General features: G+C 37.0%; 1 protein-coding gene across 1 annotated transcript in view; it reads left to right on the top strand.

Annotated features, from left to right (window-relative positions):
• Positions 1–12,709, top strand: part of DNAI3 (dynein axonemal intermediate chain 3) — a 65,630-nt gene that overhangs the window by 30,759 nt on the left and 22,162 nt on the right. The window contains exons 13-15 of the mRNA XM_057747230.1: positions 1,262–1,335; positions 3,065–3,212; positions 4,900–4,987. Coding sequence (XP_057603213.1) covers positions 1,262–1,335; positions 3,065–3,212; positions 4,900–4,987 — 310 coding nt within the window. The remainder of the gene's footprint in view (positions 1–1,261; positions 1,336–3,064; positions 3,213–4,899; positions 4,988–12,709) is intronic.

The following is a 12,709-nucleotide window of genomic DNA, read 5'->3' as shown; positions in this document are numbered from 1 at the left end:
ATTTTCAAAGTTTTTGACCACTAATTCAAATTTGGGGAACTTATACAAAGAAAGAATCCAATTTGTGTCCTAAGATACACAATCACATGTATACCTTGACAAATCATGTCAAAGTGTGTCCATGAAAAAGATTGGAAAAGAATATAAGGTAGAATTATATGCAATTTTAAAACCTTCTATCTTCCAAACTTCTATAATGTGATTGTGGGTTTGTTTGTTTTTTTTAATCATTAAAACATAAAACTCCAGAGCAAGTGCGACTTTGGGGTCTGGAACTTCCTACAACAGGGAAGCCTTATTAGAGGGAGAGGAAACATGGACTGTGGATTGTGTATCAGTCACAGTGGAAGCTGGCAGCTGTAACTGAACCTGACTGGGTTCAGGCTACAGCAGCCTCAGCTAGGTCTCCGGGGTCATAGCTCCTGTGATGCCAGCAGGGCTCACCACGGCAGCACCTGATTTCTTCCTTCCACCCTTACTTTTACTGTTCATTTGCTGCTGGAACTGCCACCTTTGTTTGCCATTTTGCTGATCAGCCCTACCAGGTAGGTAGGGTGTTGGAGAAAGTCATGTTTCCCTGTTGATTTGAGAGTAGCACCATCATAGGTTACCACAAAACCTTTCACCTCCTTTGAGAGCTAGCTGGTTGGAATTTTGGATCTTCTAGGACTCTAAGGAGCCACTAACCTTCCTTGGACTCCTCTGTGTGCTAGCAGAGGTGTGCCACTAATTACTGAAAGAATGCAGGCACCCCAGCATTCACGGCATGCTGTAGGTATCTAATTTAACACCAAGCCTCTTTTCTATTGATCTTACCTGCTTAACGATCTCATAAAAGTGCCTGTGTTCAGCTCCACAATTAATAGTGAAAAACAGATAGTGCCTACATTTCTAATAATAATGGTAATGAAATTATGACATATCATCTATATTTTTAAAAACAGAATGATTTATGACTATATAGGTAAGTGTTCAACTTACATTAACTTAGAAAATCTTAGGATGGAAATTTATATGCATACTAACGAAAACTAATTTTAAAATGTAAAAATGTTTCTATGAAAAAAGACTGGAAAATATGTATAGCAGAATTATATTTGATTTCAAAACTTTCCAGTTTCCAAATTCTGTGCTTTATGTTATATTCTTTTAATAAAAGTTAAACCAAAGAAGAAAAAATATTTTAACGTAAAAAACTTCGAGAAAAAAGTCATTACTGTTCTAGGTACACAGAACTTACTTCTAGCATTTTTGAAACTAGATTAACAAATTGGGATCTGTCTTTGAAAATCGAAGTGGAATATCCTGTCAACTTGTCACTTGTTCAGCAGACTGGTATGTCTTATTTTAATCATTACCTAATACATTTTCAAACAATATATTCTTTTTTTAGATGCTTATAAAATCATTGCCATCTTCTGTTCCTTAAATAATCTTTGTTGTAGCAATTAAACCTGATATAACTAAAGGACAGAATGTTAGATTATTGCCGATTTAAAAAAAATCTTTTTATGGATACAAATATGTTGTAAAAAGAAGAATTAACTAGATTTCATGGTGTAACATTAATGGTTGTATAACATTACCCATAGTTATTCTGCTTCTTCGTATTCGCATATTTATAAATTTGCAATATGTTATTTACATTCAGTTTTATCTCGTAGTTACGAAGATGACAACACTTAATTGGGAAAGTTTCTTTTTAAAAGAGGAAGAGTTTTACATTTTTTATTGCGTATTGATTACAAGTATTTTTATAAGTAATTCAGTAACTATGTTGAAGAATGTTTACTTTTGAAAACTGTATCCTCCAATTTATAGAACTGAAAATTCATAGTGAAGTAGGACATATGAAGGGTAATAGTATTGTCTAGCATCTAAATACTGACAAAAGGTTACCGTTCCAAATAGCTTTGACCCCAGTAGAAATCATGACACCTTAAGCTTTAGTCACTGGAGACTCAGCAGAAGCAGCTGTGGAGTGCCAGGTGAGGGCATAAGTAGCATTAGCAGCAGCCAGGGGCACGGGGGTAGGGAGACGTGGTTAATCCTGTGGGCACACATTGGGTGAGGTTCTGTGAGTGCAAGCAACAGAAATTAACTATAGTTAATGTAAGGGGACAAAATAAATGTATTGGAAGTTTATGCCAATACTGTACTATGTGCTTTAACGTGTTAACTATCTTTATATTGTCAACAACGCTGAAAAATACTTATGGATAGAGGAAACGAGGCTTTGAAGGCAAATCCATTATCCACCTATAGCTCACTGTATATATAGTGAATGGCCAACCCCTTCCATCTGAATGGATCCAGCTGTTGTCACTGTTAAGATCCTGAGTGACAGAAGAGAATCTGACTGGCTTCTGTTACATCATGAACTCACACCTTTATAGTATAGTCCATACAATGGAATATTATTTGGCGATAAAAAGGAATGATGTACTGATATATACTACAACATGAATGACCTTCAAAAACGTGCTGAATGAAAGAAGCCAGTCACAAAAGACCACATGCTATATGATTCCATTTATATGAATGTCCAGAATAGACAAATCTGTAGAGACAGGAAGTAGATTAGTGGTTGCCCAGGGCTAGTTAGAGGGATTGGGGGAAATGTGGAATGACTGGTAATCCGTACGCGGTTTCTTCTGGGAGGTGATGAAAATCTTCTAAAATTGATGATGGTAATGGCTTGCACAACTCAATGAATATATTAAAAACCACTGAATTGTGTACTTTAAATGGGTGAATTTTGTTGTATACGGATTATGTTTCAACAAAGCTGTTACGTTTTAGAAAAAAGATTGTCAATCTCCAAACTCAATTCTCATGTATGACAATTAGTCCCAATACTAGCAAAGTCATTAAATAACCCTGTAAACTGTATAATTCCCTAAAATATTAAGTGCAAAACAGTTCCATTTCATAAAAACCTGAATTTCAGAGATACTAAATATAGACATGATCACATTGGTAATGTGTAGCACCAAGAATGGTAGTCCTGAGGTAGTCTTCTTTGTACTTAGTTAAAAAATAAACTGTAAACTTTTTTTTAAAGCACAATATGTTTCTGGGATATCAGACCACAGAAAACCTTAACCCTTCAACCACCAACAGAGAAAAAGAAAGAAGAAAGTATTGAAATTCCTTTTGATATACCATCCACTTTTTTGCATCTAGATCTCTCCTGGAAACCTCTCTCTAAGGTAAGTAACATGGGATTCAGTCCATTTTATTTGTTTATATACACTATATAATTTATATGCATAGACATACATATATATACACACACACACTAAAAGCAGAGCAGCTCAGATTAACACAGGACATTACAATCCACATATTCATTCAACCAATATATTCTTTACTTGAGAATTATTATATCTGCCTACGTCATGAACTCAAGATTGATATTCGTTCATGTATAAGCAAGCTACAACTTACCAATGGTTTGTTTAATAATTATTCATTTGCATAGCACTTGCTTAAAAATTGGTAGGCTCTTAAGATTAGCCTGGAAAAGCTAACTCTACCCCTCTTGTAGCCGAAATTCAATGTCTTTTGCATATCAGTAGCAGAATTGTATTGTAATACCTATGACCAAATAAAACTGAAAGTAATTGAAAGAGAAATTATTTGTAGTTACCTTCAACGGCAGAGCTTGAAGAAAAGTAATTTCAATTTAAGAAAGGTGAGGCTGTGGATGGGATGGGTGTGAAAAGTACGAATGAACTTCTGACACGGATGGCTCTTTTTTTCTGGAATGTCTAATTCTAATTCCAAACTTCACATTTTTCTTTTCCTTTGACTTACAAGTATCCTTAGAATTACATTATCAGGTGTTTGCCCCCAGTGGAAAAGAGAGCACCCAGGGATAAGAATATTCCTGAAGTAACTGGGATCAGTTATTAGAAAGAGAGGATTAGAAATTTTCTGGGATAGGATTTACTGAGCTGTAGGTAGTTTTACAAGAAAGAAGCCAACAAACGTTCACCTGAGAATAATTGTATGGCATGTGGACAAACGCCCTGGTGGAGAAGAGTGGGGAGGGAGCCATGAGGGGAAAGTGTGTGGAGTGTGACAGTTTCCCATTCTCGAGCAGACTCGGGGCCATCCCAGGACTCAGGGGCGTGTGTGTCCCTGAAGGGATGCAAGGTCCCTGCACAACTGTTTGGAGTTTGTTTAACTAAAAGATTTAGGGAACAAGGGAATGGGCCGTTATTTTATATTAAAACCAACAATGATGTGTTATGGAGTAGAAGACAAAACATTTCCAGAAAATTAACAATACATGAGGCTTTGGGATTTGGAAATGAGCCCCCGGGGGAGCTCCCCCCAGTAGCCTGGTTTTAGAAACCGTGGTTTAGGCGCTTTCTGTGGGGAAAAGCAACCAAAATCTGAGGGAGAATGAAGAATGGAGAAGGAGATGGAAGACAGAGATCTGGGGGCAGAAGGGAAAAGCAAGAATGAATCAGTTGGGCTTCCCTGGTGGCGCAGTGGTTGAGAATCCATCTGCCAGTGCAGGGGATACGGGTTCGATCCCTGCTCCAGGAAGACCCCACATGCCGCGGAGCAACTAAGCCCGTGCGCCACAACTATTGAGCCTGCGCTTTAGAGCCCGTGAGCCACAACTGTTGAGCCCATATGCTGCAACTACTGAAGCCCACGCGCCTAGAGCCCAATGCTCCACAACAAGAGAAGCCATGGCAATGAGGAGCCTGTGCAACCACAACGAAGAGTAGCCCCCACTCACCACAACTAAAGAAAGCCTGCGCACAGCAAAAAAAAAAAAAGACCCAACACAGCCAATTAAAGAAAGAAAGAAAGAATAAATTAGCCACAGATAATTTAAGGATATATGGAAATAACCTTCCTTGTATGTTCTCTCAAAAGATAAGGCTGTCTAAAGGTGAAACAACTTTAGACCACTGCCCAACCAAGTTAAGCCTGAGTGAAGACAGTCTTCTTTACATAGCACAAGGTAACTGCTTTTGCTTACTAAAAAGGCATTTTTTCTTTAAGAACTGACATACAATAAACTGCATATATTTAAAGCACACAATTTGATATATTTCCTCTCATTAGTAATGTATGTATGGCAATCCCAATCTCCCAATTCATCCCCCACCCCGCCACCGCCGCTTTCCCCATTTGGTGTCCATATGTTTGTTCTCTACATCTGTGTCTCTATTTCTGCCTTGCAAACAGGTTGATTGGTACCATTTTTCTATATTTCACATATATATGTTAATATACAATATTTGTTAAAAAGGCATTTAATGAAGTTCGGGTGTTAGTAGCTCCTTATGTCTAAGGTGAGTACTTGCTAGGATAGTCTAATTTGTTTAAAAAAAAAAAAAGAGAATGCAGAAAAGCAAACCCTCCAATATGGAACTTAACAATGGCTATAATCCTTAGCCAAAACATTAAAACTGCCTAACACACCAAAAGACTTGACAACTGAATTCAGTTCGGTTTCACAGTTACCGAACACCTTCATATATTTTTGAAAATTCTTTACACTAAAAAAAGTTAATGAAGCTCACATACTGCATATGAGGAATGTGCTCAAAGAATAATCCTACAGAGTGGAGTGCATCTCCAGTCTAGAAAACTAAGGTAGAAGTGCTCAGAAACAAATTACCATTCTCAATCGGAATGGAATAGAGAAATTAATATTTATACAACACCAAGAGAAAATTGAGTAAAGAAAGAACAATTGACTTTTGAATATATCTCAACCCATACACCTTTGTTGAAGTAATTGAAGTCTTGTCAAAACTGTTAAAATAAAGGTTTGGATTAATATCCCTCCTGGAGAGCAATGCATATTGAAAATGTACAAGAATCACTAGCAACTCAAGTATTTTCCAATACTATTTGCCTTATCAAAAGGATTTACATTTATAAATTGTTTAACGTGCAGTTAAATAGTAGGACATCTAAGAAAAACATATTATACAACAAATACTCAGCTTGGGCAAAATTCACTTTGAAGCTGTGTGTTTCATAGATACAATCCAAGACCTCATGCCAAAAAAAAAAGGGGGAATCACTGAAATTTAGAGACATTTTCAAAGCAATATTAAAACATTCCATGTGTTTTATGTATTTGGGGCTCCTTCATTCCAGAGGGTGAGTATGGAGAGCTCACTCCTTCTCCTACTTCTCCTCTTTGTATGTGATTATTGGTTATCTTGTATTGAATTCCAGCCCATGGGTCAGGTACTATGCTAATATTGCACATGCTTTTATTGATTTAACAGATATTTATGAAGTGTTTATTGTATGTTAGGCACTGGGGGTGCAATGGGGGTAAAATAGACGCTAGTAATCAGAACAATTCTGCAAGCTAGGAATTTTCATTATCAATTTCTAAGTAAGGGAACCAAGACTGTAACTTATAACAAGTTATAAATGTCCTAGTGTTATTTTTTAACCTAATGAAGAAAGGTGATCATGAGGGTGTTAGTGCTTTTAACCAGTTTATAGCAAGGATACCATTATATCTTTTAAAGTGTGGGGGGTTTCCTTACTTTTAACTTTATTGAGGTGTAATCAACATGCAATAAAATGCACATATTAAAATGTTCGATTTGACATGTTCTGACATGGTAAAAACCCATGAAACCATCACTAATGGTCAAAATAATGAACATAGCCATCACTCCCCGAAGTTAACACTTATAGGGATTCCCTTTGCAATCCCTTCCTCCAGAACCTCTCTCACCTCCACCCCAAGCCACCACTGATCTGCTTTCTGTCACTATATAACAGTTTGCATTTTCTAGAATTTTGTGTAAATCACACAGTTATACTTTTTTTGTCTGTCTTGTTTCAGTCAGCTAATTATTTTGGGATTCATCATGTTGTTGTGTGTATCAATAGCTTGTTCCTTTTTATCCCAGAATAGTATTTCATTGTATGAATATACCACAGATGTTTATCCGTTTCCCTGTTGATGGACATTTGGGTTGTTTCCAGCTTAGGGCTATTATAAATGAAACTTCTATGAATGTTCATATACAGGTCTTTGTGTGGACATATGCTTTCATTCGTCTTGGGTAAGTACCTAGGGAAGGACCGATTAGATCATATAGCAGGTGTATGCTTAACTTTTTAAAGAAATTGCCAGTGTTTTACAAAGTGGTTGTATCATTTTACATCCCCCCTGGCAGTGTATAAGAATTCCTGTTTTCCACATCCTCACAAGCAGTTGGTGCGACTAGTATTTTTAATTTAACCATTCTAAAATGTGTGTACTCATATCTTATTTGTGTTTACCTAATGGCTAAAGATGTTGAACATATTTTCATCTATTTGTTTGCCACCTGTATATCTTCCTTGGTGAAGTATCCAAATCGTTTGTCCATTTTTTAGTTGCGTTGTTTGTTTTCTTATTATTGAGTCTTAAAAGTTCTTAATATAATCTGCATACTAGTCCTTTATCAAATATATGATTTGCAAATATTTTCTCCCAGTCTGTGATTTACACTCTATTAAGTTATTTTATTCTCTTAATATTTCCTTTAAAAAGCAGAAGTTTTTAATTTTGATAAAGTCCAATTTATCAATTTCTTCTTTGGAGAATCATGATTTTGGTGTTGAATTTAAGAAATCTTTGCCTAATCCAAGATTGGGCCACCATTTGTTTAAAACACTGTTCTTCCTCCAGTGGATTGCTTTTACACCTTTGTCAAAAATCACTTTTTCTTAGGTGTGTGAGTCTATTTCTGAACTCTGAATTCTGTCCCATTGATTGATGTGTCTGTTTTCACATTAATACCACACTGTCTTGATTACAGTAGCTTTATAATTAGTCTTGAAATTACTGCTAATCCTTCAAATTTTTTCTTTTCCAGAGTAGTTTCTGACTATTCTAGGTTTTTTGCTTTTTCATGTGAATTTTATAATCAGTTTGTCTTGTATAGAAGCTTGCTATGAATTTGACTGGAATTGTGTTGAATCTGTAAATCAATATTACAAGAATCAGCATCTGTAATATTGAGTCTTTCAACTCATGAGCATGGTATATCTCCCCATTTATTTAGGTCATTAATTTCTCAGTGAGGTTTTGTGGTTTTCAGCGTGCAGATCTTTCACCTCTTTCGACCAGTTTATCTCTAAGTCTTTCATATTTTTTGGTGCTGTTGTAAATGGTACTTTAAATTTTTTAATTTCTGACTGTTCATTGCCAGTACAATTGATTTTTGAATATTGATTTTGTCTCCTGAAATCTTGCTTGTCACATTAGTTATATTAGCTTATATGTAGATTTATTGGGTTTTCTATATAGATGATGATAATGTCATCTGCAAACAAGGACAGTATTACTTCTTTTTGACCTGTATGATTTTTTTCCTTACCTGATTGCACTGGCCAGAACCTTCAGAATGACAAATAGAAATAGTGAGAGCAGACATCATTGTTTTGTTCCAGGTCTTAGGAAGAAAGCATTCAGTCTTTCACCATTAAGTATGATGTTAGCTGTATGGTTTTCATAGAACCCTTTATCAGCTTGAAGAAGTTTCCTTCTACACAAAAATCATTGCTGAATTTTCATCAAAAGCTTTTTCTACGTATTTTGAGATGATCATATGCTTCTTTTCTTTTCAGGCTTATTGATATAATGAATTACTTTAATTTTCGAATGTTAAACTAGCCCTGCATTCCTGGGATAAATCCCACTTGTTTGTGATGTAATCCTTTTGCTATAATGTTGGGTTCAATTTGCTAAAATTTTGTAAGACTTTTTGCATCTATGTTCATTAATAATATTGGTCATTCGTTTTTCTTTCTTATGATATCTTTAATTTTGGTAATTCTGACCTCATAGAATGAACTGTGAAGTATTTACATTTTTTTTCCATTTTCTGGAAGAGTTTATCTGAAATTGGCATTATTTCTTCATTAAATGTCTTATAGAATTCACCAGTTAAGCCATCTAGGCCTGGAGTTTCTTTCTGTCCCTGTTTCTCTCTCTCTTTCTTTTTTACGTATATAAAATTTTCCGGTTTTCTATTTCATTGATTTCTGTTCTCATCTTTATTTTTTCCTTTCTACTATTTACTTTGGATTTAAGTTGCTCTTCTTTTTCTAGCTTCTTAAGTTGAAAGCTGTGGTCATTGGTTCCAGGCCTTCTTCTTTTCTAAAAACAGTGTTTAGTGTGGTATTTTCCCCCATAAGAATAGCTTTGGCAGCATGACACACTTCTGACATACTGTGTTTTCATTTTCATTCAGTTCATAAATTTCCCTGTGGTTTCTTATTTTGCCCAAAGGTTATTTAGAAGTGTGTTTTTTAGTATACAAATTGTTGGAGAGTTTCCAGAGATCTTTCTGTTATTGATATCTAATTTAATTCCATTGTAATCAGGGAACATACTTTATATGACTTACACGACCATACATGGTCTATCTTAGGCCATGTTCCATGTTCACTTTAAGAGAATGTATCTGCTGTGGTTGGAGAGAATGGTCCATAAATGTCTAGCAGGTCATTCTGGCTCATAGTATTTTTAAAATCTTCTGTATTCTTCCTGATTTTCAGTCTCCTTGTTCTACCAATTGTTGAGAGAGTAGTGTTGAAATCTCTGACTATACCTGTGGATTTGCAGTTCTATCATTTTTGCTTCATGTATTTTGAAGCTCTGTTATAGATACATAAATATTTAGGATTATGATAATCTCCTGATGAATTGGTAATATCCTTTACTCTGAAATCTACCTTTTCTAATATTACTGTAGTCATCCAGCTTTCCTTTTGCTAGCATGAGCATGGTAATAAGCACCTTTTAAAAATCCTTTTACTTTTAACCTATTTGTGTCTTACATTTGACATGCATTTATTGTGGGTCTTGCTTTTTTTTCTAGTCCAATTTGATAATCTCTGTCTTTTAATTGGAACACTTAGGACTTTTACATTTAACATGATTATTGATATTATTAGATTTAAAACTACCATTTTTTTCTCCCACCTCTCAGGGATCAGTTCCTTTGTGGTCTTACGTTCAGTGTCTTGAAAACTATTATTTCCTATATCTTGCTTATTTTTCTGGTTGCTTTAGGTGAGAAAGCTTAAGTCCACTCCCAACTGATCCTTCTTGGCCCAAAGCAGAGGTATCTCTAAAGTGTGCTTTTTAAAATTCATTTTGAGATATGACTACTTGTTTTTGAAAAAAACAAATGAATCTAAACTCTAACATTCTTCAACCGAGTGTGATTTCTGTTGCTCCTTCATTTCTTTACAATCAGACTCCTAGTCCAGCTCTTTCTGAAGACTGCCTAAATGTGTTACCATTTCAGGAGATGGAGGCCTTTTCTTTTTTTTTCTTAAAGAACATTGTATTTCATTTTAGTGTAGGCACAGCTAACACTAACAAATAGGCACATAAAGCTCAATGTGGTCAGAAGCATTATTTAGAAATATTGTGATCCTTTAACTTTCTAAAGGATAATTTTCACTCTGTTGTCTCCATACATATGTCTTTTCAAAACATTTATTGGGACTTCCCTGGTGACACAGTGGTTAAGAGTCCTCCTGCCAATGCAGGGGACACAGTTTTGAGCCCTGGTCCGGGAAGATCCCACATGGCGCAGAGCAACTAAGCCTGTGCGCCACAACTACTGAGCCTGTGCTCTGGAGCCTGAGAGCCACAACTACTGAAGCTCATGCGCCTAGAGCCCATGCTCTGCAACAAGAGAAGCCACTGCGATGAGAAGCCCATGCACCACAACAAAGAGTAGCCTCTGCTCGCCGCAACTAGAGAAAACCTGTGTGCAGCAACAAAGACCCAACACACCCCAAAATAAATAAATTTATTTTTTAAAAAATTTTATTAAACTCCTGCAAAGTGCCAGGTTCTAGGATATATCTGTGCAGAGACAAGTCCCTGCTTTCATAGAGCTTACATTCTGGTGGGATAAACACTAAAATCAGTAACAAATACATCTCTCTATCCACTTAAGGAAGGGCCTATATAAAATAAAATTTGAGGACTTCCCTGGTGGCGCAGTGGTTAAGAATCCTCCTGCCAATGCAGAGGACATAGGTCCGAGCCCTGGTCCAGGAAGATCCCATATGCCATGGAGCAACTAAGCCCGTGTGTGACAACTACTGAGCCTATGCTCTAGAGCCTGTGAGCCACAACTACTGAGCCCACGTGTGGCAGGTACTGAAGCCCACGTGCCTAGAGCCCATGCTCTGCAACAAGAGAAACCTCCACAATGAGAAGCCTGCACACCACAATGAAGAGCAGCCCCAGCTCACCACAACTAGAGAAAGCCCGTGTGCAGCAACAAAGACCCAATGCAGCCGAAAATAAATTAATTTTTAAAAATTGAAATGTGAAGCACACTCCAAATGCCATCAAACAGGAGTACTCCCTGTCAAATGAGTGTTTTCTTTCTAGACAAAGTCATTTTGTGGATGTTTCTTAGAGCAAGGCACATGTGACTAAACCAGTTCAGAAAGGGAATGTGCATGTTTTTAGATTCTCATCTGAGACTACAGTTGGCCATGTCCCCCTCTGTGTGTTCAGAAGTCAATGTGCAACCAATACCACAAGACAGAAAAAGACTTAACTTTCACTTGGCAATCCCCTGGATGTCTCTTATCTCTAAAGGCATTACTGTGGGCGTATCCTGCCTCCTGTGTAGCTGGCCAGCTTTCAGGAGTTTATGGTATTTGGGATCTCCTTTGCACACACTACCAGCTCTCCACCTTCTGTGGCCAGATTTTGATCTGTTGACTAGAATACACTCGTAGCCTTCTTGATCACATTTTGCTTATTATGATGGGTTCTCTGCCTAGGAATCACAGGTCCATACTCTTCCACCATCATTTTCCTGAGCCCTCCTTCAGTTTCAGTGTTTGGTATTCTGTTGCCATCTAGTGGCCATAAGCCTCTCCCCCATTGCCTGCCATGTTAGATCCAGAAAAATCAGTGCTCTTCTAGTCACATTAAGAAGCTCTGTAGTTATTCTGATGAGGAAGCCTTTGCTCTAAATGGTTCTGGAATGCCTCTCTGCGAATTGCCTTCAAAGCCTCCATTATATTCTTCTAAGCACAGTGTCAGAGTACTTTAGGATGAGGATTCTGCCGTCTGGGTTTAAACCCCAAAGCCACAATTTATTATTTGAACAGATCAAATTGCGTTCTCTCTCTGTGCCTACCTTTTCCTTCCCCCACCTGTTTGAAAAGAGAGAGATGAAGATAAGGGGAGTAAGTAATAAAGATAACTACCTCTTAGAGTGTTGTGAAGATAAAATGAGTTATTATATGTAAAGCTCTAAAAACAGCCCATCATCAACTCACAATAAACGTTAGCTACTGTGTGTGAGACCTCCGGCAAGCTACTTAATCTCTCTGAGCCTCAGGTTACTCACCCTTGAAGGAGGATTAAAGCTTTACCACCTCAGGGGTTATTGTGAGAACTGAATGAAATGGCTTAGCGCTCACAGTTTAGTGCCTGGCATGTAATAAGCACTCAGTAAATGTTAGCTTCTATTATTATTACTATTCCTGGTGATGGAAAATCCACGACCCATGAGGAGGACATTGAATTGAATAAATATCCAAGTTATTCCGGTCAAGTCTGAGTACATGCAGCTGATGATAACATTTTTCTCTGGCCTCATCCTCTTTGACCATCACATTAAACGCCCCTTTTCTTGGAGCTCCCACCTTGGCTTTTGTGATTTTC

Source organism: Hippopotamus amphibius, chromosome 1 (genome assembly GCF_030028045.1).
Source record: "Hippopotamus amphibius kiboko isolate mHipAmp2 chromosome 1, mHipAmp2.hap2, whole genome shotgun sequence".
NCBI lineage: Eukaryota > Metazoa > Chordata > Mammalia > Artiodactyla > Hippopotamidae > Hippopotamus > Hippopotamus amphibius.
This window is presented reverse-complemented; position numbering and strand designations above follow the sequence as displayed.